Source organism: Cottoperca gobio, chromosome 16 (assembly GCF_900634415.1).
Source record: "Cottoperca gobio chromosome 16, fCotGob3.1, whole genome shotgun sequence".
Classification (NCBI taxonomy): domain Eukaryota; kingdom Metazoa; phylum Chordata; class Actinopteri; order Perciformes; family Bovichtidae; genus Cottoperca; species Cottoperca gobio.
Window position 1 is genome coordinate 3,791,416 of NC_041370.1, and position 27,415 is coordinate 3,818,830.

The 27,415-nt window shown below is 44.0% G+C and overlaps 3 protein-coding genes across 10 annotated transcripts in view; all 3 read left to right on the forward strand.

The window, feature by feature from the left end:
* The first annotated feature begins 426 nt into the window (after positions 1–426).
* On the forward strand, positions 427–19,992 carry megf8 (multiple EGF-like-domains 8). Its single transcript, XM_029450889.1, is given in 48 exon segments — positions 427–845; positions 1,635–1,824; positions 1,936–2,099; positions 2,193–2,402; positions 2,532–2,712; positions 2,857–2,945; positions 3,234–3,447; positions 3,613–3,796; positions 4,182–4,327; positions 4,421–4,531; positions 4,637–4,653; positions 4,655–4,789; positions 4,933–5,034; positions 5,484–5,631; positions 6,001–6,164; positions 6,440–6,643; positions 6,745–6,942; positions 7,080–7,340; positions 7,446–7,564; positions 7,679–7,810; positions 7,984–8,097; positions 8,216–8,299; positions 8,670–8,909; positions 9,287–9,471; positions 9,603–9,816; positions 9,981–10,221; positions 10,336–10,468; positions 10,765–11,015; positions 11,231–11,341; positions 11,450–11,568; positions 11,999–12,236; positions 12,327–12,498; positions 12,697–12,860; positions 13,460–13,595; positions 13,687–13,918; positions 14,037–14,163; positions 14,391–14,601; positions 14,807–15,021; positions 15,106–15,301; positions 15,420–15,588; positions 15,683–15,755; positions 15,757–15,876; positions 15,963–16,028; positions 16,030–16,122; positions 16,249–16,379; positions 16,717–16,849; positions 16,997–17,095; positions 17,097–19,992. Coding segments are annotated over 48 exon segments (8,655 nt in total). The 5' UTR covers positions 427–821; the 3' UTR covers positions 18,492–19,992.
* Positions 19,993–20,635: 643 nt separating this feature from the next.
* Positions 20,636–24,048, forward strand: LOC115020867 (oocyte zinc finger protein XlCOF6). Its single transcript, XM_029450890.1, has 3 exons — positions 20,636–20,806; positions 21,085–21,540; positions 22,282–24,048. Exons 2-3 carry the CDS (start codon positions 21,120–21,122, stop codon positions 23,664–23,666), a joined length of 1,806 nt encoding a protein of 601 aa, XP_029306750.1. The 5' UTR covers positions 20,636–20,806; positions 21,085–21,119; the 3' UTR covers positions 23,667–24,048.
* Positions 24,049–24,921: 873 nt separating this feature from the next.
* erfl1 (Ets2 repressor factor like 1) overlaps positions 24,922–27,415 on the forward strand; it is a 102,735-nt gene continuing 100,241 nt past the window's right edge. For 7 of the 8 annotated variants that reach the window (XM_029452126.1, XM_029452133.1, XM_029452125.1 and 4 more), the window contains exon 1: positions 24,922–25,267. The gene's annotated coding sequence lies outside the window, so the exon portion shown is untranslated. Of the gene's footprint in view, positions 25,272–27,415 lie in introns of all 8 variants that reach the window. The other variant, XM_029452128.1, reaches the window with a different exon arrangement.

Here is a 27,415-nt window from a genome sequence, read left to right on the forward strand (position 1 = left end):
ATGTATTGTTATAGATTTAACTACCCAGCAGTATATACATTATTAAAATGAGCTACATTATGATGATAATTATGATCCAATTATATAATTATTATTCAGAAATGGGCCAAACTGCACATTACTTAATTACAGCACTTAAAGTATATTTTGATGCTACTAATCTTTCTGTATTTTTACACTGTGGTATTACAACTTTTACTGAAGTAAAAATATCTGAATAGCTTCTTCCTCCTCTGGTTTACACACACACACACACACACACACACACACACACACACACACACACACACACACACACACACACACACACACACACACACACATTTCAATCATGATCCAGATGTTTAAATGTGTCTTATCTCCGCTGGGGGGCGGTGGTGAGACACACCACTGGCGGCGCTGTCTTTTGTGTTGGAAAACACCGGTTACTGCTGCTAGCCAACCATAAACACCAAAACAACGGGTATCTGTCCCTGAGATGGACTGCAGGAATCGGGTCGAAAACGATGAATATGTTCGTTGTTAGCTGTCAGCATATCATAGTAGAGTAACAACCGAGTTTAGGAAACATCATTTCGTAATTACATAATGATGAATTACTCTCAAGAATGACTTTTCCTGCTACATTTTGCAGCAACTGACGATTGCGCATCTGGATTTAGCCGCAACCGCTAGCTAGCGAACAAGCTAGCTTAGCAGACCCCCAGTCAGGGAAGTAGCTACCAGCTAATTCAGCTAGCTGTCAGTCTCGGGCACTCACTAGCCACAAGTTAGCTCATGTGGTAGCTAGTGTAAAAGGGTCACCAAAAATGTAAATTACAATGGAGTCAAAGAGACGGGAACTGGTGAGTATGATAATGAAAATGTGCAAACTAGCCAGCTAACGGCCTCTGACTGTTTACGGTATTCAGCTAGCCATCTTTGCCTAGCAACCCTCTATGTTAGCTTTGTTGTGATAGCCTGCGGAGAGCACCTTGTTGCTGATAGTGTGTATCTTTAGCTAGTTGGATGTAAGGAAGACAATTTATTAATGCTGTGTTGGTGAAAAGCATTATATTTATATACTGCGACATGTGTGAGAACTTTAGAATAACGTTACTTTAGGTTTGTGAGACTGGTGCTGTGGTTAGTGAGCTAACGCTACTGTACTTTGGGCTAACAGTTGTTAGCTCCATCAGAATCAGTTTTCCCCCAGAGGCTGCGTCTGAGTCTCGTAATGCGCATTAAGCATTGCAATTGTTCCACCTTTGGCCCTGTTCTTCTCTGCAGTGTGCGTGGCATTGCAGTTTACTGAAGGGTCTTATCGATTTAAAGTGCAATCTTGCAGCAAAAAAGAGAAATGTGTGAACAGACAGGGGACTCAAAGGGCCACATGAAGTTGTTTGTGGGACCACCAGGCTACATGACTCTTGGATTTCCATAGATATAATCCTCTATATCCTGCTGTCATAGTTCCTTAGTCTTGTGTTTTAGATCAAGTGGTCAATTCAACTGACATTTAGGAGGCTGGCCCATATTTGCTGCATGATGCTGCTGCATGATGATGCTGCTGCTGCATATGTTTTAGAAATGGTGTCTGTAAGGAGGACCCACACTAAATTATTATCTTCCACCTTTTGCCTCACATTATTCAGGCGGTGCCAGTGATGGCTTCCCCCCTCCCTGTCTCCATCATCCTGGTGGTTCTGCTGTTGGCTGAGTCGCCAGCGTGCCAGGCGGGGGACTGCAAGGGCCACAGACAGGTGTTGAGGGGCCCACCAGGCTACGTCACAGATGGGCCAGGAAACTACTCTGTCAATGGGAACTGCGAGTGGCTTATCAAAGGTATAATGAGCCAAGATATGTTCTTGTGCTCAGGTAAATGAATTATTAATAGAATAACTTGCAACTAATAGACTGTTAATCTCACAGGTGTTTGCTTTTTATATCTTCCAGCTACCAGCGACAGTCACCGCATTGTCTTAAATTTCACCTTCATGGACACAGAGTGTACCTATGATTACCTGTTTGTGTATGATGGAGACTCCTACCAGAGCCCTCTCCTAGCCAGCCTGAGTGGCAACACTCTGCCTCAACCCATTGAAGCCAAGTCTGGCAAGGTAACTACTTGAGACATGATAAAAGAAACTCTGAAGCATTATAACTATGGCAAATATTCCCTTTGTGTCCATTATTTCATTTCCTTGTTCCAGATGCTGCTTCATCTCTTCAGCGACGCTAACTACAACCTCCTGGGATTCAATGCAACTTACACCTTCTCTCTGTGCCCTGGAGCCTGTGGCGGCCATGGCCGCTGTGATCCCTCTACATCAAAGTGCAACTGCCATCAGGGTTGGGGAGGATCAGCTTGTACGACCCCTCTGTGCTCCCAGGATTGTTCTGTGAATGGCCAGTGTGACAAGGTAAGAGTAGGGATGGGGGAGGTTTAATGCTAACTCAAAGCAATCATCAACCAAAGGGTCACTCTTCCTTCCCTGAATAAGCTTTAATTAGGTCTTAAACTGTCCTTGTTCTCCAATGTTTTGTCTCAGAAAGGAGAGCGCTGTCTGTGTAACCCGGGCTTCCTGGGTCACAGCTGCCAGCTTGGTTTCCATAACGACAGTGGGGCGGGGCAGTGGTGGCGTGTGAGTGAAGGAAACCTCTACACGCCTCCGAGGACGGCATCTGCTGGCGTGTATCTGTACACCACTGGAGCCATGTACTTGTTTGGTGGTAAGAATGACTCTTAATGTTATTTTAATATTTAGTTCCACCATCTTTTATTTAGCGTCAGTCCCTTATTTGTGTTTTACTCTTCTCTTGTATTTGATAGTGTTTTGATGATTAATGACTTGATTATTACTTCTTTTTCTCCAGGGTTTGACTTGAATAGAGCTCTCGGCGACTTGATCAAATATAACTTCACATCCAACCAATGGGAAAGCAGGTCTTATGGTCACTCTCCTGTGAGTAGTTTGTGGGTTAACACACACATTCTTTGCAAGGGACCTGATTACTATCAGCCTTCAACAGTAACCTGATCCTTCAAATGTCATGTAACCTCTCTTACTGTGGTGTCAGTCCAAATACCCTGGCAAGTGTGTAAATGAAGGTTTTATATTTTATTGCAGTGCAATGTATACATTTCTTGTTTGTGTACATGTAAACTTGAACATAAGTGCTCACAGTTATTATTTTACATTTCCTTTTCATTCACTTCCTTGCTGCGGTGTTTGACTCTCCTATGCTGTCAGGTGGCTCGTCATTCCCACACAGCAGTGGAGTGGACGGGTAATATGGTTATCTTTGGAGGAGAGCTAGCCAACGGCTCCCTGGCCAGTGATGTCTGGATGTACCGGCCACTCCAAGACGACTGGCAACAGCATGGCTTTTCAACTTCGCGTGGGTCTCCTAAACTGGCCAATCACGCTGCAGCTGTAGTGGACAACTATCTCTATGTATTTGGAGGTGGGTTTCACATTATATTGTCACTTGGCATCCCTTGAGAAATAAATTGTACTTAAGCAGCATCCTTCGTTTCTCTCTCTCTCTCTCTCTCTCTCTCTCTCTCTCTCTCTCTCTCTCTCTCTCTCTCTCTCTCTCTCTCTCTCTCTCTCTCTCTTTGTTTTGCAGGTCGCACTGAGGAGGATATGTTTTCTTCTTCTCTGTATCGGTTCGGCCTGCATGGCTCTGGACGGTGGGAGACTGTTCAGTCCACCGGTGGAAAGGCCCCGGCCACTGCTGGCCACTCCATGGTATTCCACAGCCCATCCAGGACGCTGCTGATCTACGGAGGCCACAGGCCTACAACTGCCAGGTACGGCCTCTTGTGCATTAGTATAGTACACACACACACACACACACACACACACACACACACACACACACACACACACACACACACACACACACACACACACACACACACACACACACACACACGGAGAGCTCATGTGATATTTTCTGTCTATTTCTGTTCACATCCAGTGAATTGTGCTATTTGTCTCTTAAGATTCTAAGATAAAATGTGATTCCTGTAGGAAAATGTGTTACATTTAGCGCCCCACAAAAAAGATAAAGATAAGAATCGTAGAAATACTTTTTAATAATAAAACAAATGTTTACCCAACATCCAGCAAGTGAATAAACACATATACTGCATCTTTATCTGTACTAATAGTACACTTGTTTATCTTTCTAAGGTTTAGTGTGAGGGTGAACAACACCGACGTGTTCCACGTGGACCGGCGGTTTTGGACTGCGTTCCGCTCCCGTTTCCCAGCAACCGGCCCCAGAGAGAGAGCTTTCCACTCAGCCACCGTCATCGGAAACTACATGGTGGTCTACGGTGAGCATCGACACAATTAGCAGACATAATTCACCTTAATCCGTGTCGTCCTGCGTATATTTATCTTTTTTTCTTCCTGCCTTTCTCTCGCAGGGGGGAATGTACATATTCATTACCAAGAGGAGAAGTGCTATGATGAGGAGATCTTCTTTTACCACCTGGGCTGTCACCAGTGGGTGTCTGCCGGGGAGAGATGGTCGCTGCGTGAGTTCCTGTAGATTCTCACACACCGGTCCAGTTTCTTGGTCGTTGTTACATCCGCACATATGTTACAAACATACCTAGAAAACGTTCTTTCTTTTTTCTCAGGAGGGGATTCTGTGAGGGGGGCGTTACTCGCATGTTGCTGCTGTGATGGAGGGACGAGTGCTGCTGGTTGCTGGGGGTTACAGTGGTGTTGCCAGCGGAGACCTGGTGGCTTACAAAGTTCCGCTGTTCGTCAGTAGCGATGAAGGTGACCGGGTGAGTGAAAGTGTCATAAAACATATCATTGGGAAGAGTAGTTTTGAACAAGAGCGACTAAGATAACTAAATTGTTGTGTCTGTGTGTGTCTGTGTGTGTCTGTGTGTCTGTGTGTGTCTGTGTGTGTGTGTTGCCCTATTAGGATGCTGTTTGTGCTGAGGCGCTAGATGAAAGTATGTGCCTTAAGAACCCAGAGTGCAGCTGGTGTGAAGGCCGCTGTCGAGAGTACCAGCCAACCAATCCGGTAACATTTCCCTGAACACAGCCGTGTGTTTTAGTCTTTCACTGACTCATGCAAATTAGGGCTGTCAAGATATAAGATTTGTACTACATTATTATCTTGGCCGAAAGAATTCACAATGACAATGATATTATCAAAAATGTGATTACAGTTAAATAATAGTCAAATTAATCTTTTATTGTGCATTTTGTCTCATTTTTGGCAAAAATTAATTACATCAAAAAATGTAGGGAGATGGAGAGAGAGCCTATAACCATAACTGTGTATATACAATGATTTACACATGGAAATTATTAACATGATATCAATATTTACATTTCTTTATTCGATTTAGTCAAAGTATATCACGACACCCGTAGTGCAAACACACTCAAACTTTCACTTTGATGTGTCTGTATGAATATCTGTCAGGATTACAGGTGCAGTTCGTAACCCTTCTTTTGTGTTCACAGTGTGGCAGCACCGGCTGCCTGGGCCTGGCTCGCTTCCTGTCTGATTGCCAGTCTTGTCTGGTGTTCAGTGGCACTCCAGCTTCTTTGGCCCGTGCCCCTGGTAAATTTGGCTGGTGTGTTCAGAATGAGTCCTGCCTTCCAGTGTCAGGTAAGACCCGGGGAGGGAGGAAGGAGGGCAGAAGAGAGGGGCTAAGCCTCAGACTGAAAAAATAAATAAATAGATGTTGGGAGTTGACATGGGAGGGACTTATGTTGGCCGTGTTTCAGGAATGGAGCACAGTGACGTGACTACTCCCAGCTGAGATTGGACAGGCTACTCAGACATGATTTGACTTGCCTGTCCAATCGTATACTTCCTTTGCTGCACTGAGGTCATGTCGTTTTACTCCTTTTGAACACACGTCACACACAAGTCACGGATCAGACAGTAGAACACCTTAGGAAACTGCTGTATCATGAGATTTTAAGAGGTCAGATGTGTTCTTTGTGTGCTGACCTCTCCCTCTCGGTCTCACAGAGCGAAGTGCGTGCCGTGTGGACCAGATCTCAGGGGCGTACGGCTGGTGGGGGGAGCGTACCCTTTTCCTAACCTCCCTCCACTCCTGTCGCACCGAGAACTATGTCCCGGGACTGCACCTGCTCACCTTCCAGCACCCGCGCAACGACTCCCAGCCTGACAAGGTACAGAGTCCAAATCTGAAGTGCTAACTGTACTAGTTGTGGTTGTAACTACTTCCCTCTCTGCTTATACTTATCCCTCCTTCCTCCCTCCAATATTGCTTTGACTGCACAGCAGTAATTAATATTACGATTGTTTCTCTTTTATTGGTCATTGGTCAGATTCAAGTAGTTTGTCAAACTTGTGGAGCAGTTTGTAGAGAATAGTGCTTCTGTTGATGTGTGTCCATTTCCATCCATCCTCCACTATCCTCCATCCTCCTCACCCCCTTCGCCAGGTGTCCATCCTCCGCAGCACCACTATCATCCTCAGCCCCACCACAGAAATGGACGTAGCCCTACAGTTCAGGGGCTTCATCCACCCGTTATGGGGGGCTCCTCCACCTGCACCCCCTCCCGCAGAGACTGTCTCCATGTGGGCTCGCATCCAGAGGCTCCACTTTGAGGCTCGAATGGCTTCAGGGCCAAACTCCAGCCAACTGGTGAGGGAAAGTGCATGTCAAGTATTAACATGTTTGTCAGTGGCATGACTCTTGTCCACTTTCTCTCTAATTCTGTATACTTCTTTAAACTGTCGGAGCAGGAGGTGGTGGGTCGTTGGGCAGCACAGCAAGAGAAGGAGTTGAAGCTGCTGGGTCGCACTGATGGGAGTAGACTGTTCTCTAACCTGACCAGGGGAAACCATTACCTTGTCCAGGCTGAGGGCTACCTTAACAACTCGGGCTCAGGACAGACCAGTGAGATGGCCCTGATATGGAACAGAACATTGCCTGGAGGGAGTGTGAGTACTGACACGGTTAAACCTTTGCTTCTCAAAGAAATGTACCCTGCAAAAGCAGTGAAAGTAAAACAAATAAAACTGTAGTTGGTGGTCTCATATCTCACATCCCTTTTCCCCATACCTTGCTCTCCCTTCAGGAGATCTCCTTCCTGTTCCTGGAGCCTTACCGCTCAGGTTCCTGCTCAACATACATGTCCTGTCTGGCCTGTCTGTCAGACCAGTCTTGTGGCTGGTGCCCTTCTCTGTCCCGCTGTCTGCTGCGGGACATCCCGGACATCGAGCCCTGCCCTGAGGGAGAGAAGGTGGAAGGCAAGGGAGAAGGTCAGCACCATCTGCTGTTGGCACCTCATCACTGCACTTTGTGTGAAGAGTACAGAGACTGCTCCGCTTGTACTCAGGTAACACCTCATTTTAACACATGTTGTCATCCAGCTGATATTTTATACATCTTGATTGGAGCTGCTGTTCTCCTGACTGACTGCAAAGCTTAATTTGGCCTGCAGGACATTTTTTGCGAGTGGCAGATAAACTCCAACAAGAAAGGCGACTACCAGTGCAGTCGACGGGGAAGACTAGATGGATCCATACGTGACCCAAAGGGGTGTCCTAAAGTCTGCAACCAGTGAGTTAGAAAAATCATATTGTTAACGCAGGTCATTTCAAATCATACATGCTTTCAACAAGAACTAATAACTTATTGTCCTCTCCTCTCTGGACATCGTTTTGTCTCACAAAGGAGAAAGACGTGTGGTGAGTGCCTCTCTAACTCCAGCCAGTGTGCATGGTGTGAGTCCGCCCAGGCCTGCTTCTATTTTGCTGCCTACCTCACAAAATACCCCTATGGAGAGTGCAGGGACTGGTACGACAGGTAAAACGAGGACATTTTTTATTTGTTTATACACATAATAACTATTTGCAGTTCTCTGCTTTCCTATGATTTCAGCGTGAACACACACAGCAGTACACTTTGAGTTCAATTATATACATCTTGTCAGTGAGTTGAAATGAACCTTAATAATTTAATATTCTCTTACTCGTCAGTGTTCATTCGGTTCCCCAATGTAAGCAATGTTCAGCTTTAAACACGTGCACAGACTGCCTGAGAACGTTCCAGTGTGGCTGGTGTGGTGACTACAACAATCCCACAATTGGAAAGTAAGTATGACACACTTACAACAACTACTTAGACAAATGTACTGTACAGAGAAAGTACATATAGTGCCAACACTCCTGATTTGAATGTCTTCATCGTGTTTTCCACTCATCTTTTCAGATGTTTGAGGGGAGACTGGGCGGGAATGGAAGACCCCTCTGTGTATAACTGCAGTGTGGCTGTGGCTGAGGCACGGGCTGCAAAGTAAGATATTACTTATTAAACTTTCATGACTTTATGTATTACTTTATTAATTAAATACTTTAAATATGTTTTTCACAGCTTGTAAATACATTTTTGTTGGTTCAGTCCCTCGATAGAGAAAGAGTCCTAACGTGTTTTTCACAATACAATTACTCCACCTTTGCAAGTCTTGTCAATAAATAAAATCCACTTGTCCCAGACGATGCTTTGAAAGAAAACATTTCATTATCAGTTATTATGGGTTATGCTTTCTGGAACCTTCACACACCTGCCAAACTAAAACAGAACTTCTACATAACACAGAGGGTGGATGGATAGATGGATGTAGTATAACTGTCCAACTTCACGTCTCCTTGTCCTGCTCTTCCAGCCCTGAGCCCCAGACCTCGGCGCCGCCGCGGCCCCTGGAGATGGAGATGGAGATGGAGCACTTGGAAAACGAAGAGCAAGATGCGATCTGGTCCTACCCCACCTGCCCTGATGTAGAGGAATGCAGGCTGGGTCTCCATAACTGTCACCCCTTCGCCACCTGCATCAACACTCCCACCTCCTATGAGTGCCACTGTGAGAGAGGATACACGGGGGATGGCACACTGCACTGCAACCAGACGTAAGATGTGTTTCTCTGTTGATTCATCCTTTCACAAAATCTGCCCGATTTTAACACCATCAGTTAAACAGTAAAACAATGTGTCCACGACAATGCATGCAACATCCTGGCTGCTTACCTCTCCCAGACGGATGAACTGGGGACTGATATGCGCGTACACTGCAGCTGGCGATAAATGGGTTCAACCTGTTTGTGCGTCAGTGATTGTTGCAGCTGGGCAGCATGAAATGCACTAAACTTGTCGGTTAATGCTTGGTGAAGCAGGGTCTGCTTTCGGTTGGCATCCCTAAACATCTTCACTTTTCCTGTTGAGTCATCAGGATTGCTTTTTGTAAAGTTTGAAAAAGCACATAACATAATTCCCCCCCTTCCAACAGGTGCTACAACGAGTGCCGTGAGGGCCAATGTAGTGGCAGCCCACGGTTTGAGTGTGAATGTTCTCTTGGCTGGACGTCTGACCCCGCCACGCTGGTTCTCAGTGGGGTTGAATGTGATGTGGACTGTGGCTGCAACTTCCATTCCACCTGTATTACTGCACCAGGGATCTGTGACGAATGTCAGGGTGAGACTTTAATATATCGCTTATTTCAATAGCTTGTTCTCAGTCATCTTTTGTATTTAACTTATATGACACCGGGCCAGTTTATGAGGTAATACTTTCAGTTAGTGAAATGTTCTTCCTCTGTCTTTCAGATTGGACTACAGGACCTCACTGTGAGCACTGCCGTCCAGGTAGCTTCGGATCAGCCCTGTCGGGTGGCGGTGGCTGTGTGCAATGTGAGTGTAACGGCCATGGATACCCTGTCCGAGGATACTGTCACAATCAGACAGGCCAGTGCTACTGCACACACAACACACAGGGGCCACACTGTGAGTCCTGCCTGCCTGGTTACTATGGAGACCCAAGGTAAGGAGATCTTCAAAATGAACATTGTTTTATACACCTTGAGTGTAATACACACATTTCATTTATTTTCTTCTAAACTGATTGATAACAATTTGAAATTAAGGAACAGAGAAAGTCTAAAAAGTGGAATTGTCTTTCTCCTGACATCTCTCTCTTTCCAACAGGAACAATGGCACATGCTACCGCCAGTGCCAGGGCCGCTCTGTGCTGCTCTCCTCGACCTCCTCCTCTGCCATGCCTCTCTCCTCTTCTCTGGGATGGCGAAGTGGCACAGAGGGGAAAGGAGGACTTTCTCATTGCCTGTGGGTCCTGTCTGTGACTGAGAACCTGGCACCTTGTCTGCCCAGACAGCTGTGTCCCCCTGTAGCCCTAACGCTACACCCAGACTCCCACACGCATTGTAAAGTGAGTGCAATGACCTGATATACACACGAGCAAGTGAACATGTTAGCCGAGCTGTAGCATTGAACATTGTTAGTATTCCTCTCTCCCTTATAATCCCTATGTTTTGTTTGGCAGAGCTCCTTTGTCTATGTGTTTGATGGCCTCCCTCGTTTCCTGCCCAATGGAGTCGTACATTCAGATCACAACCTGATTGGGGCGTTTTGTGGCACCACAAGGACTCAGCCTATCACTGTGGAGGCCACTTCAGGTAACCATCCATACATTCATTCAATAATAAACATGCCTGGAGAGATCTGTCTTTACAGACACACACGGCAAAGGTTGAGCTAGTAAAATGGTACTTATTGGCTCCCACACATCCCTCTAAACACTCCTCCCAGTAACTCCCCTGCAGTTTACTTTACTAAGTCCTTTTACTGTCAACCATTTCAATATTTTAACTCTTACCTGACTCAAATTATGTGAAGTTCAGGTGGGTATTAAACACACAGACTAGAACATCTTGTCACTTTCACTATATTGTCTTTTCTCTTTTACCCCTAGGTGTCATCTCCGTCTACTTTGAGGCCAATGTCTCCTCAAACAAACCTCAAGGTTTCAATGCATCTTTCTGGGTGCGGCGGTGTCAGCAGAGCTCTGATGAGGGGGAAGAGGGGTCACCTGTGTGTCCAGGTGGAGCCCTGTGCCAAGGTGGGCTCTGTCAGTGCCCTCAGGGATATGGTGGACCCCAATGCGACCGGCCCATGTGCCCTCAGGATTGTGGGATGGCAGAAGGAAGAGGAGCTTGTAATATAGTAAGATTTCTTTATTTTTGGGCATTTCCTCTGAGAATAAAAGAGTAATAGTTTCCAGAATTGACAGTTTAAATACCACAAGCTGCAGTTTTATACTCTTTTGATTTGTTGTGATGTGTTCATAATAACCTTCAGTTATAAAATAATGTGTCTTGGTGATGAGTCATGTTACACATTTTCATGGATCGCTAACAAACATGTTTTGTTTGTCTCAGTCTCTGGGAGTGTGCGTGTGCTCCGATAGCTGGGCCGGCTCAGACTGCTCTGTTCCTCGGGACTCCAACAGCCTGGTGTGGGAAACACTGCTGGACACACAACTAACAGTGGTAGGGGCAGAACATAAACATTTAAAAACGTATATAAATGTTCAATCTGCACAATTCTTGAATCTCACCCCTCAGCACACACATTTATTATGTCCTGTTTCTGCACAGAACCAGGCCCACAGGTTCCTCCACAGGATGGGTCACTCTCTGGTGTCTGGCCCACAGGGCAACCTCTGGATGTACGGAGGACTCTCGCTGTCAGAGGGCATTCTGGGAAATGTCTACAGGTAGGGCAACTGTAACTCCTAGTCTGAATTCATGAAATGTTTTAGGTGTTATTATACTTCTTTTTTCTGCACAATCACTCGTATAAACCAAACATCTTTTATGCATTTGACATGAAACAATACCGTCTTCATATGTGTGCGTTGTCTCCTGGCATCTCACACAAGATGGCGAGCGAACCCCTTTCATCCTTTTTTAAATATGATCAAAACATACAACAGCTTGTAAAATAAACAACATATGTTGATTGCTGTGTGTAATCTTTATTTAGGATTTCTAATAACAATTTAGATGTGATGGATAAAGGCTTCGACATTCTGGATATGTTTGGTTTTGGCACCTTGAAAGTGCTTAAGTTTTAGCCGTACGAACCCTGTAAGCACACGCACTGACTATATGTTTGTCACGACATGTTGTCCCTGGTTTGTTCAGATATTCTGTGTCAGAGCACCGTTGGACCCAAATGTTGACGAGCTCTGTGGAAGAAGGTTCGACTCCTCTCCCTCGCTATCACCACGCCTCTGCACTGCTGACCAGTCACGGGTCTGGCTCTGGAAGCCACGGAGCCAGCCACGACTTCATGTTGGTGGTGGGCGGTGTCATTCAAAACGGTGTTTCCATGGATACCTGGAGTCTCAATCTCAGCAGCTTAGTGTGGAGAGAACACAAGGTTAGGGTTAGTCTTCTCACGGAAATACTAAATATCGGATGTTTTGTTTTTTACCTCCTAACAAATAACATTTTCTTCCTCCTGTGACAGAGCACAGTGCTGCCCCCGGTGGCGGGCCACACTCTCACTGTGCGTCGAGACTCCTCTGTGCTGTTGATCGGAGGTTACTCTCCAGACAACGGCTTCAACCACCATCTGCTGGAGTTCAGCCTGCATACTGGAAACTGGACCATTGCCCCCCACCTTGGCACACCGCCTACAGGTTTTTGAGGCCTTTAATTCTTTTGATGGGTTGTAACATAGTTACACAATAACTTATTGACTGATGCACCACTTATATAGTACAAACATAATTATTTTATTTGTCAACCCCACAAAGAAATGTTGTATTTTATTTTGAAAATGTGTAAAAATAAACAACGCACTTACACCTGTTTTGCCTTTTGTGTTCTACGATCAGGTTTATATGGCCACTCAGCGGTCTACCATGAGCAGACCGATGCCATCTATGTCTTTGGAGGCTTCCGCTTTCACGTAGAGACGGTGGAGCCCTCAGGCGAGCTCTACAGTCTGTACTACCCCAACCTCACCTGGTCTCTGCTGGTCCCCTCGCAGGGTAATAAGGTATATATAGGTCATAATCTATTATCACCCGTCATTTTAATGAGACATATTTACTAGCATTTGATTTTCATTCATTCGTTTTTTAATAATTAATATACAGAACAAATTTATAGATTATGCACAAAGACAAAAGATGAACAGAGACACCAACCGTGCGCCCATTGTGCCTAAACAGGCAAATATGGAGTCATCGTACACACGACTTCTATTTCTAGGAGAAGTTCAGAAGTCAGCAAGACTCTGTGAACGTGGGATTTGTCTATCCGGCACACGCTTCACTGGGAGGAAGTCCCACAGTATGCGCTCCTTCTGCACCCGTCACACACGCGCTCCAAGGCCTCCAGTCCGTAGCTCTTCACAACGTTGCGAATAATTTAAAGTTACGGGAGATCGATCCGCTTCTAATCTGTCAAAATGACAGACTGTCTTCAGATTTTCCCATCATTGTTAAAACAATTCAGTCAATGCTGAAATATTTTCAATTAACGCGACCTCTGCGCTATCCTCCTCCTCCTACAGTAAATTAGCCGAGCCATGCATTTATCTTCTGCATATAGATAACTTATCTATTCTTGCTGTATCATCTCTTTGCTACGCAGCCCCTGTCCCGTTTCTTCCACACTGCAGCCATGATCAAAGACGCCATGGTCATTGTCGGGGGAAGGACAGAAGAAGAAGACTACAGTAACTCAGTGTCTCTGTACCAGATCAACTGTAACACCTGGATAGAACCAGGTGACCATCTTAATGTCTTTCTGCAGATTTAACTGGTCAAATCATAACTTACCATAACATAACCGTAACTACCTTTTACTCTTTCCATCAGTCTCTGTTATAGGAGATCCTGTAAATCGTTCAGTGTCTCTTGCCATGACGAGCTGGGGCGGTCGTCTCTTCCTGTCAGGAGGCTTCAATGGTGTCACGCTGGGCAGACTGCTAACCCTGTCTGTGCCCTCTGACCCCTGTGCCCTGCTGCCCACACCAGAGGCCTGCAACACCACCACAGGGAGCTGCGTCTGGTGTAGAGGAACCTGTGCTTCTTCTGATACCGCTGAGAGGTAACGCTTTGGCTGAAAGCAACTCTGAATAAATAGCACTTCTGAAGAGTTTGAAGTTATGTGCAGCTACTAAATAAAATGCGTCCGACTTACAATTCTCTCCCTCCCTCTCCATCAGAATGGGCTGCTTCACTGGCCAGTCTCCCTGTTCCCCGACCCCTCGTCAGGCAGACCAGTGTCGCAGACTGAAGACCTGCAGTGAATGCCTCGCCCGACACCCTAAAACATTCTCCAGTCAATCACAGGTGACATACAACACCCCGACTCTAACACGATCACTAGTGAGTAAGTAAATAAAGTTTATTTCTAGAGCACATTTAAACACAGCTTAAGATGACTAAAGAGAACATACCAACAGCAATGTACAAATACAGAATTATAGACATAACATTAAAGGATTAGACGGCCAGTGAATAAAAATTTGTCTTTTTCGCTACTTTCTATCAACTAACTCCTTTACTGAATTTCCCAGACTGCTCTGCATTGTAAGTGGTGCACAAACTGTCCAGAGGGGGCCTGTATCAGCAGCTCTGTCAGCTGTACGTCTGAACATGACTGTCGGATCAACCAGAGAGAGATCTTCCTGTCCAGCAACTGCACTGAGACCAGCTGTGAGGCTTCTGACTGCCACAAGTGTACTGCCTCTGGAAAATGCATGTGGACTCGCCAGTTCAAACGCACCGGTACGAGCAACAGTGTTGAAGAGCCTTGAAAAAAAATCATGATTTCAAATTGTTATTTATTTCAGTCTGAAGCCTAGAAATGAACACTAGTAGAATATGGATGAATTATTATTTTAGAGTTTCAGGTGAAGTATGCTAATCCACATTTACGGCATTTTTGTTCTCATGATGTGCTCCACTGAAGAACTTTGACTGTGTTCTCCAGGTGAGACGAGGCGCATCCTGAGTGTGAACCCCACCTATGACTGGACGTGTTTCAGCTACGCCCTGCTCAACGTCTCCCCCATGCAGGTGGAGTCTTCTCCCCCTATGCCGTGCCCTCCACCCTGCCACAGTCTCAACAACTGCAGCCTCTGTCTGGGCTCCAGAGGCTCCGATGGGGGCTGGCAGCACTGTGTGTGGAGCATGGCTCTGCAGCAGGTGAGACTTCCCTGCTTGTTCTTTGCAGAATATGTTGTGAGTTATTTAATGTCATGCTCATATACAGATCTCTCCTTCCTCTAGTGCGTGAGCCCGTCTTTCGTGCCCCTGCGTTGTGAGGCAGGTCAGTGTGGTCGTCTGCTCTCAGGGGGGGACTCTTGCTCTCCCCAGTGCTCCCAGCTCACCCAGTGCTCCCACTGCATTGCCAGGCCTCAGTGTGGTTGGTGTGCTGCTCGGGGGGGCAATGGCGCTGGACGCTGCCTACAAGGAGGACTTGATGGTGAGAAACATCTTCAGTTGATGCATTCAATAAGTTCAGAATTGTGGAGTGTAACCAGCTCCGTGTTCAATGTTTCACTTAATTGGTTCACTGATCTTCCTCCCGCCTCGTCTCCCAGGTGTGAGTGAGGGTGTTTGCCCCCTGAGAAACAGCAGCTGGTCCTTCCTCCACTGTCCAGAGGAGGATGAGTGTGCCAATAGCCATCACCATTGCAACAGCACCCAGGACTGCCACGACCAACCCCAGGGATATCACTGCACCTGCAAGCAGGGTTACATACTCAGCAGGTAAGATTAGTACTGGATACACGAGGGTAGTTAATACAAATACTGTGACGTACAGGTTTACCAAAAGTCTTGTCTTTGTTTTTCTCCTGTACAGTGTTTCTGGTCAGTGTGAGCCGGTGTGTGCTCAAGGATGTGTGAACGGGACGTGCATTTCACCAGGAGTTTGTCCAGTGTCACTTTGGATTTGTGGGGGATAACTGCTCTTCTCAGTGCAGCTGCAACAAACACAGCAACTGTGCTGGTGTCAGCAAACCAGATGTTTGCCTCGAGTGCCACAATAACACCATAGTAAGTGCTTATAGCATAACGCATGCACAAACACAGTTGTTCCGTATCCACACTGGTGATAATTAATCCCCCCCCTCCATTTCCAGGGTAAGCACTGTGAGAAGTGTAAGCCTCTGTTTGTGGGCTCCGCCAAAGGGGGAGGCACTTGTCGTACCATGTCGGGAGTTTTGCAGGGGAAACAGTGCCGTGTGTTTATCTGGAGATGAACATAAGAAGGTCCTTGAGAACCTTCAGGACTCCAACAGTGTAAGTGTCCGCCGTCTTTGTGGTCTTCTCCGGATTATATCTAAAAGCAAACACACCAGTAATGTGCTTACTTGGGCTGTGTCTTTTAGTTTTTTCACTCCATCTCTCTCTTTGTTTCTGTATCAGATTCAGAGCTGGGTGTCTGAGGGTCCCACAGAAGAGAATGCTGTGTGTGTGAATTGCCGGAACAACAGCGTGGGAGACAAGTGTGAGAGCTGCCTCAGTGGCTTCTTCCTGCTGCAGGGGAAGTGTGAAAAGTGAGTTATGTTTTCTGCTCAGCAGTCAATGGGTTCCCGTGCTGTGACCTAGAGCGCGACTCTTAAAGAGGAACTAGTCAACTCGAGTCGCAAGCGGGAGTGAATCCAAAATCCTGCTTCTGTACGGTGCATAAGAGATGGGTTAACTTCAGAGAGCCGCTGCTCCAGACTCGCGTTCATCGCACCATGAGCCAAAGAACGAGTTACAAAAGAAAAAGCCTATTAGTTGGATAAATAAGATTTGCAAATGTTGCAAAAAAACAATCTAGTTTATAGAAGCAACAGACTTTATAAAGCTCTCTCTTCACCTGTTTGGATTTTCTCCTCTGCATTGCAGGTGTCAGTGTAATGGCCATGCAGACACGTGTAATGAACATGATGGTACAGGTTGCCCTTGTCAAAACAACACAGAGACCTCCTCGTGCCTCAGCAGCCCTCAGAGTGACCGGAAAGACTGCTACAGGCAACAGGTATGCACATGCAGTTCTAAACACAGATGGTGACTTTGGTCACAATATAATCTTTGCTTTCTCTGCATTGTTAAAGGCAATATTCAGATTGAGACTTATTAATTGCTGGTTTTGCTCAAATTGTATTTGTTGTGCTCTTCTATTCAGTGTGCCAAGTGCAAAGACTCCTTCAATGGCACACCGGTGAATGGGCGTCAGTGCTACCGTCAGTTCAACGTGGACACAGAGTGCTGCTTCGACCCCACCGTCCCAGACCAACTGCTTCCATGATCCCACCATTCGCAACCTGCCCAGAGGGCGCACTGTGTTTTTCTCGGCCCAACCAAAGTTCACCAATGTGGACATTCGGGTCACTATTGATGTTACTTTTGGTGAGGTGGAGGTGTATGTGTCCAACTCTCATGACATCTTCATTGTGGATGTAGATCGATACACAGGGATTCACACCATCAAGATCGAGGAGGAATCAGCGACTCGTGGGACAACGACTGGCGTAGATAAGGATTCACCTCCGTCCCCTATAAAGGTGTTTTCCAATGCCTCCTCCAGTCTCGGGGGTCCCGTGCTCTCCCACAACCCACTGCAGCTGCAAGCAAAACCAGGGGCAGAGAGGGAGATTACAGAGGACCGGGCTGAAGGACTCATCACCTACATCACTGTGTGGAAACCACAGACGGTGATGATCGTCCGTGGTGTTCGAGATCGTGTGGTCATCACCTTCCCCCATGAGGTGCACTCTCTGAAATCCAGCCGCTTCTACATCGCTCTGAGAGGTGTGGGAACTAAGGAGAGACAGGGAGAGTCCCAGGGCCTGCTGTTTTTGCGACAGGACCAAGCCCACATCGATCTTTTTGTCTTCTTCTCTGTTTTCTTCTCCTGCTTTTTCCTCTTCCTGTCTGTCTGCGTCCTCCTGTGGAAGGTTAAGCAGTTCCTGGACTTCCGTCGGGAGCAACGTCGCCACATCCAGGAGATGACCAAGATGGCGTCAAGGCCCTTTGCTAAACTCACTATATACCTTGAGCCGGAGGAGCCTCAGCTCATCTACCTGCCTTCAGCTGGTGGAGGGGTGGGGGGCAGCACTGTATCACTTGCTCATGCCCGCACGAGCAAGTTAGGAGGAGTGGTGGTGGGCCAGAGGGGCAGGGCAGGAGCTGTCTCTTACAAACATGACCCAGGCTCCGGACCCACATCCCACCACCACCATCACCTCACCCTGGGTGGAGGGGGCAACGGTGGGCAGCACCTGCCGCTGCACTACTTGAACACCCACCACTATGCCAGCACCACCTCTGGCACCCCCGCCTCGCACCATCACCACCCATCCACGTACAGCGGCTACCAGCACTTTTGCCGCTCCGACCCCTTCCTCTCTCAGCTCATGGGCTTTTCTTATTCCACCTTCAAGGTTGGGCCCATCACCCTGGAGCCCACAGATGACGGCATGGCTGGGGTGGCCACTGTCCTCTTCCAGCTGCCCGGGGGTGTCTTGGCTCCAAACCGTGCCTGTCTGGGCTCTGCACTGGTTACTTTGCGTCAGAACCTGCAAGAATACTGTGGCCATGGCAACGGAGGGGGTCACCCTGCTGGAGCAGGGCGCAAGGGGCTGCTCGGGCATCAGCACCTGACCACTATGGCTATGTAGGGAGGCAACGATGTAAATGAAAGAGGACAGGTACACTAGCGGTGGGTTACATCTGTAAAGTGTTTGATATCTGAAGCTGCAAGGCAGAAACAAAGTCCAAGAGAAAGTGAGTCGGTTAACGTGAGCATTTTGAACAGAGTTGTACATACACTGTAAAATGAATTATTTAGTGTCTTTTATTGTATTATGTGTTGCTGTACTGCATTTCAGTGCTTCACATGACCGTGCCAGCTGTCTCTACAATGCACTACAACTGCTATATGTATCAAGAAAACAACGTTGCATCCTGTCTGTGATCACTAAAGAGGTATGAGCACACTCGACAGTCAGTCTCATTGTCCAACTGAGGTGTTAAAAAACACAGCCGCTCGCTTCAGAACCAACATGTGCTTTATACCCCAAAAAAAGTGACAATCAAAAGTTGCCATTGAGAACAAAAGACTTTGGTTCAGCATCATGTGCAAGGTTTTGATTGTCAGCTCAGCGCAGGTAAAAAAGTTGCTTGTGAGATGTTTTTATATCATAGTCGATATGAGTGATTTATAATTGTAACTCAGTATATGGCAGGCTTCTAAGCTATGTGTTTATGTTAAACAAACTCCTGAGTATGTTTTTGCATATTCATTCACGTGTTACACTTTTATTTGTGATTCTGCTCATCTGCCTTCACTTCTTGCCTTGTCTGTGAGTCGACTGGCTTACACTTAATTACAAATTGTTTCATGACTTGTTTTTGTAAAAAAATGAAGGATAATGTTTTCATATTAGTCTTTAGTTCCTGAAACTATAACAATTGAATCACAACAGAAGCTCGTCCATGAGAAGAAGAGATGATGTGTCCTTTGGAAACATTTCATTACATTTTTGTTGACATGAAATGTATGTTGGTGTTTTGGCTGCTGTCTCCAGTCAACTTGTCTGCTTAGATGATTGTATTTGCCAATCCCATCTACAATCTGATTTAAAAAAAATACAGTATGGAAAATGTTACTCTATTGAAAATGACAATAATGAAAAGAGTTCTCCTGGTGAGAGATTTTGAGAATGAGACTGAATTACCTGTTGGTGTTGAGGTTAGTATTTCAAGTCTTCTCTTTGTTTTACTTTTTTGCACTGCATGGAGGCAATGAGCCCCATTATTCACGAGAAACAGTAAGAGGAGACGTCGTCCAGCCTCAGGCGGCACACAGTGTCATGGATGAACTCAGAATGATGCTACTGGCTTCTTATCGAATGAACAAAATCATGATTGTCATGAATTGAATATACTCCGCAGCAAAAGCTCAAATAAATACTGTCACTATTTATAACAGCCCTCCACAAAAAAGCATTAATACTGTTTTTTTTTGTCTTGTATCTTTTGTCTATGTTCTTTTTTTAACATATTTTTGTACATAACCTTTGTTGTGTTTGTTTATTGTTTTCGAAGAAGGGAACAGTGTTGTACAGAAGAAAGCGTCAAGATTCTCTGTTTGGCTTAAATAAAGTCTGTGGAACATGATGCGAGTGTGTTTGTACAGAAGAGAACATTATGGATTAGTGCTATTAATACTATACTGATTAAAAAGGGAAATTAGGACATAAATAAATGTACATTTGTTACAAAGATTTTATTATTTTATTGATACTAATTGATATCTAACGACATAATTACTTATCAATTGTCGTCACCTGGCACAGTTCTGCAAGCTTGTATATGTCTTACAGTTCCTGCGCCCGTTTCTAATTTAACACCAATTAATAGTAATTTGAATCTTTTTGTTTGCTACTTAATAAATCTTAATAAATTGCTACTAAAATATAGATATTATTAAAGTAAGTACAAATTATTATGCAAAATGGCTCAATTAAGAATGACACATTATATAACTGTAATTATAATTGATGCATTAAACTGGTAGAAGCTGGAAGAGGTGTATATTATACTACTGGGTATAGTAGTACACATACAAAAATATCACAATTTATCAGTTATATTTTGCAGTAAAAAGTATAATTTTTCCCTCTTGAATATTCAAGTAAAGTAGGGTTAGTACTTTGTTAATTTCCACCACTGCTCACAATAAAATCAAAGTAAAATAGCAGCTGTATTCTTTGTTATTGTTGTTTCTGTCACTTTAACAGCATTAGTGGGATGTAACCTGGACAGCACTGATCTCAGCTGGTTGGTCAGAGCTGAAGGAAGTGTGCTGCTCTTCCTGTGTTGTTATCACTAATATCTGCACACTAAACGTTAGCTTAGCTTATATATATATATATATATATATATATATTAAAAAAAAGCAGCTTTTGGCTGAATCGCGTGATTTTGAACGGTAAGTGTTTCTTTAAAGCAGACGTTATTAAACTTAAAGTGACAGCTGCGTAGCAACACGCAAACGGCTGTAACGTTCAATGACCCACAATGCTAGCTCTGCTGCTAGGCTAATGCAGCCGTTAGTGTAGCTTAGCTATGATGCTAACGCTAAATAACACAACACAATGGAGAAGATCAACGCTTGTGTCTGCTTCTGTATTGTAACGTTGCCTTGCATGTAGCTGTCTTTGTCAATATATATATTTACCTCCAGCTATGTGTTCCTCTGGTTCGCAGCACACTAAGGAGACGAAATCCCCCATGGTGACAACATGAAGATGACATCTTCCAAGAAGAAGTCTTTGCACATCAAAGCAAAGATAGGAGAGAGACAACACGATGTGGTCAGAGTTAAAACTGAATATGATTCAGAGGGTGAGGTGTACACTAATGGAGGTGGTCTGAACATCCAAATCAAGGAGGAACCACTGTCACAGGAGATCAGTGAGGAGCACAATGGAGACTCATCCAGCTGTTCGGACACTAAGGATGAGGCATCCAGGGCAGATGTGCAGCAAGAGCAGGGACACGTAAAGGACGAGTGTGACTCTGACCATCAGCCAGAACAGGATTTCTCTGAAGCTGCTGTCAAGGAGGAATCAGAGTCGTATATTAAAGAGGAGAGAGACAGTGAAGAGGAGGCAACAGGCAACATCCAGGAAGATTATGGCGAGGAAGAGGAGGGCTGCACAGGTAGGAGCCAGTAGTTTAGAAAAACATGCAACCCCTAGGTATTATTGACTTTTTGTTGTTTTTGTTTTTAATAACTGTTATTTTCAAATGAAACCAATGTTCAGCTTTAAAAAGCACATTATTATACATCCACAGATTAACTGCAATTCATTTAAATAACAGAGTTAAACGAGTGTGTTCTACAGAAGCCCTAAAGGGCCATTTTATTTGTTTTCCTCAAGATCCCAAGTTATTAATATCATTATCTCGATAAAGGATCAGGCCTATTACGCTTCCTTTAAAAAAACATTTGTATATGTAAACATATATAATGTAAACTTGTAAAAACAAAACCATGGTCATTTAGGGCTTCCGTAGTTTTCAGGTTACTTTATTCGTACCTGTAGTTAGATTTGGTTTGCAGTGGACAGACGAGCCGTCCTCGTAGACAAACATGTTGATAAAAATATTCAAGGCTCCAAAAAGTAAAATAAAACGAACAAATAAAGCGTTGCATTTCGTTTTGATGTTTTGCTCCTGCATTTGTTTTTACCTTCTTACATAAATGCATCTAAGTGTCACACGATATGGTGGGAATCTTATCATATAAGACATTTAAATAAGAGGGAATTTCTAGTATCTGCAATAGTCTTATTTTGTATATTTCAGATTGTCTAACAGGGAACTGTAAAATCATAATAACCACTTAAAAAAAGAAAATGCACTCTGCTTTCTGTGTGTGTTTCTTCCTCTCTTACTCAGAGTCATCGTCTGACTTCTATCCATGTCCTCACTGCACTGTCTCCTTCACTGACTTGGACTTCTTGGAGAAGCATGTCAAGTGGGTCCATCAGAAGGAGTATCTTGCTAAGCTGAAAAAATGCCTTTCAAGCCGCACGCTAAACCTCATCCCTAAACACACCTGCACTGACTGCAGCAGCACCTTCAAATCTAAAGTACACCTTAGGATCCATGTACGTGAAGCCCACCCTTCTGCCCCTCCCCGCAGGCTCCACCCCTGTCCAACCTGTGCACGTAGCTTCCAGTACCTGAAGAATCTGAAGAATCACTGTATACGCTGGCACAGCATGTCTGTGGTTACCAAAGGAGGGCATCTGAGCTGTGCCAGCTGTGGGAAGAGTTTCAAAGCTACCTGGGGTCAGGGGCCGCATTTGTGTCATGAACCGCATAACACAGAATCTGAGGATAAACCAATCTGTCTGGATGTCGGTGTGCAGTGTCCAGAATGTGGCAAGAAGATAGGCACCCCTCAAAGCCTGGAGGATCACATGCGCACACACACAGGCGACCGGCCGTTTGTCTGTAAGGATTGTGGCAGGAGGTTCGTGGAGCGCAGCGGTTGGCGGCAACACATGAAAATACACTCGGGGGAGAAGCCGTACATATGTCAGGTGTGCGGGAAGGCCTTTTTAAGATCCCACCACCTCAAGTGCCACTTAACCACACACTCCGGCAAGAAGGAATATTCTTGCACTGAATGTGGAAAGGAATTTGGATTCAAGTCAAGTCTCAATCTCCACGTGAGGACACACTCCAATGAGAAACCCTTCCACTGCAATGTGTGCGGGAAGGACTTTAACACCCAGAGAAACCTGAGGGTTCACTCCAAACTCCACACCAATGAGAAAGCTCACCAGTGCGGTGACTGTGGGCTGAAGATCGGAGATCTCGGGGCTTTGAAAATACACCTGCGAACACACACCGGAGAAAGGCCTTACCACTGCACAGTCTGCGGCAATAGGTTCATTCGTCTATCACATCTGCGAAACCACCAACGCACCCACACTGGTGAGAGACCCTACAAATGCACTGAATGCGACAAGAGTTTCACTCAGTCTGGAGACCTGGTGAAGCATAAGAGGATACACTCTGGGGAAAAGCCCTTTGAATGCCCAGACTGCCACAATCGTTACACCTCCTCTGGTGATCTGGGCAAGCACAGGAGGAGTCACACTAACCTGCGTCCTTACACATGTCAAGAATGTGGAAAAAGCTTTCGCTTGTCGGGCCATTTGAAAACCCACATGTTAACTCACACAGGGGAGAAGCCTTATTCCTGCCCTAACTGCCTCCGCAGGTTTGCTCGCTCTCACCATCTGTCTGGCCATGTGGCTAAATGTCGCTGAGCTTTCATGACAGGACTGTAAATAAGCTATGCTGATTTGAAGATGTAACCATGGGAACTGTATCTAGTCTTCTACTAGGTTTGTTAATGAATGTGTTTAAAGTTAACTCATGTCTGTACACAATTATTTATATGAACTCTCTGTACCTCTCACTCAGATGACTGTTTTAACTTATAATGAAAAGTGAAAAAAACACACACATTTGTGTAATTGTATGTAACTTTAAAGCACTATCCTGGCGGGGCCTTGTATGATTTTTGTGCAGGGTAGTTCAAAACACTAATATAATGCAGGCTTGAGGACATGCAGATAATGGATTGTTTATTCCTCCACAGACCAATGTTGTAGTATTTGTACAAATGTAATAAATTATTTGATGAATGCATGAACTTTTGTGTGTTATGTTACTGTGTGTAAAGTTACTGGGAGAGGCCAAATTATAATTAATGCCTACAATAAGGATGCCTGTTGTTCACCAGAAAAAGAAAACTAGAGAGTTTGGTTCTATGAAAATGACAAAGACTTTTTAATAGTTGTTTTTGTTTCAAGCAAGTAGGATTTATAAATTTAGTTTGGAAACACTGAAGAGCAAAACTATGGAATGAGGTTTTATTTTCATCACTTGATAAATTGTGAATTGTTTCCCCCTTTTACATTAAATCTGCATGTAATTGATTTATTATCTTACCTATAACGTTTCTCAACTTTGGGGTCAGGAGTTGAACATTATTAATTTGATAACTTTCTTTAAAAAAAATATATATTTATTGGTTTTAATTTGATCAGATTAAAAATATTTGTGAATAACATTTGTATGTATTACAAACAAAAACATTAAGACATAATTATCAGAGCACCAAAACACACAAAAATAAAAAATTGATGCAGTGTTTCCAAAAATAATGACTAGGTTTGCAAATTATTGTTTGATAACCTATAATAGATCATTAATTATTCGATAATTATTTTTAATTCATGAAAACAAACTACACGTGGACAACATATCCCAAAAACAACAACTTTTTAATTGCTGAGTCATGAAAACATGCGTCATGAAAGTTTGCAGGCTGCACTATTTGTTTACACTGCAGTTAACTGAACGTTGTTACATGTCACGGTGTATCCCGGGAGGGGGGGCGGATCACCCTTTTGTTAGCATGTGTTTACCATATAAGCTCCGCCCTCCAGGGGCAGGCGGGTCTAAATCATGCCCATCCTCATTTTAAGTGGGCAGAGCACGCGCGTGAAACTTTCCAACCCGCGCGCATTCATTTGGCAGTTTGTTTGTGCCGCTACAATTCACTCAACAGTCCGTACTTCGAGAAATTATGTTTTGTGAATTGTAAAACTAATAAATGTAGAGTTTGGAGACTTTTAAACATTTATAATCTAGCAGACATAAACCCGCTGGACTTTAGTAACTGTTTTAACTGAGATGAGGCTCATATTAGAGACAATATAGTGCGAACACAAGTAAGCTAGCGAAGCTAACAACAGTCACTGGAGCTAGCCGGTGTGTTGACACTCTGGGATCTGGGCTCAGTTTGAAAGTGACTGCATGAAGGACCCGGTTCAAGAAACACCAAAGATTCCACATGTTCGTAAGTAAGTTCAGTTTTCTCATATCCTTTGGCAAAGTTTTCAATAGTTTTTATTTTCACCTAATGTTTTTATTCAAGGAAACCGGTACATCACATCAAAGAGGAATATTAACATTATGTAAAACAAAACTGTTCATGTACAAAGTAACACAACTAATTAAAAAAAAACCTAATGATTAAAGGTGTACAATGTTGTCAATATAACCTTAAGAAAAGGTGATACAAATTCAAAATACTGTATCATTGGTCCATCAAATATGGTGCCATATTGATGCTGTTCTAGGTAGAAATGTCCAAAATGTTGAATTTAAATATAATTAACTTTTTTTTCTCATCTTCAAAACATACAGAAATGTCTTTATCCTGAAAATGAATGTTTGCCCAACATTCTGGTATACATACAGTGATAAAACAAATGAGCAATAGCCCAAAGTAATCTTCCTGGAGGCAGTGTTACAGCTTGTATACAGTTTGTGTTTATTTGTACATTTATTCTCTGGTAATGTCATCTTCAAGGAACATACCACTATTAAATGGGTTGAACACTGAAACCTCAGTTTCATCCTATTTTCCTTGTTTTATCGTTATGAAGTTATTCTGTTTTTATTGAGTTATACCAAGGTCAATACAAACTAATGATTATCATAGGACTTAAAAGCCTTATCTATGCAAGCCTACTGTAAAACATACAGGTATACAAATAGAGAATTAAATTCAAAATTGAAAACCAAACTTAATAAAGAAAGAAAACTAATAAGAATGATGGTTGTTTAGGTTTAATGTACACAATCCAACTATTCCACCTTTTCCAAAACTTAGAAAAAGTAATTATTTACATCCTAAAGATAGGCTATCGTCAATAATGTCAATCTAATCATCAACATTCAGGTTTTATTCACTTTCTAGTAAAGGCTTTTCTGCCAGCTGCGCTTCAGAGGTAACATTTTCCAATGGCAGGGAGCCCAAATAAAGGGTTTCTAGTATGGGATGTCCACCTGGAGTACTCTTTGCAAAAATGTCACCAACCTCCTGCCAGAAAGGATTTAATAATGGACGAGACCAGAATATTTGATAATGATTTCCCTCGGAGAACTCGCACAGTCTCCAGCAGTTGGAAGATTTGGTACAAAGAACCTAAAAAGCTTATTCCAACAAAACCTCTCTCCATAAAGCTGAAATGTAAGTGTTTCATGTAAAACTGGCATCTTAATTTGAAAACAATTTTCTTACATGGAATGAGTTATTTTCTTAAATAAGACCAAATGAACAGCAACAAACATCCATACATGCCGGTGTAGGCCGATGTAATTTACATGCTTTATTGACAGACAGGTCGAAGGCTCTTTTTGTATGTCCTGGTCGTGCATCACATGTTTATTGTGAATTGGCCTCTGCAGTTTATCATATAATCAATAACCATCTTTCTGTATTTAAAATGAATTAAGGGGATTTGACACATTTTGATGACATAAATAATACATTTAAGTCACACTTATGAGAGTGCATCGTGTACGCCTTCACACTGCGTACATGATGTAAGATATTATTTTGTGGAATCATTCAAATGATCTCAGCAATAGTAACTCTTCATCATGTTTACAGCAAAAAAAGGATAAAACCGCAGATACAGAGACCTCTAGTGGCATTTAGATACATTCTAGATACATCAAGGCAGAGATGGACCTTGGTAACTTTTGTAAAAATAACATTTTCCCTCCATATTTGCTCAAACGGTCACTACATCCTGACAGTATAGCATGAGACAGATAATCTGTGAAAAACAAATCAGATTCCTCTGCCTCCCTCTAGTGCTACTAATGGCATTTGCAAGATTCCACCGCACCCGAAGGAAAACAACCAATCGGAGCCGATTAGCCCCTGATCACTAATCACTGCTCGTGAACTCCGATCAAACTGTCAAACTAAGCGGCGCTGATCAAATAAGATCCAGATTCTGTTACTGTGTTGCTTATTTTTTGCCTCAAATGTTTTCAGAAACGTATGTTTGTGTACTGTTTATCTGTAAAACTAGAAGGTTTGTAACCCGGCTGCCATGTTGAAAACAGCTGGAACCAAAAACCAACCACCGGCCGAAGCCAACTTTCTAATTTTACAATTAAACGGTACACTAAAATATGTTTCTGACAA

Bases quoted from the DNA above. Each gene is read 5' to 3' on its own strand.
- LOC115020867 (XM_029450890.1), top strand. From the start codon at position 21,120: ATGAAGATGACATCTTCCAAGAAGAAGTCTTTGCACATCAAAGCAAAG. The intron at 21,541-22,281 runs GTAGGAGCCAGT...TCTCTTACTCAG, and splicing joins GGAAGAGGAGGGCTGCACAG to AGTCATCGTCTGACTTCTAT.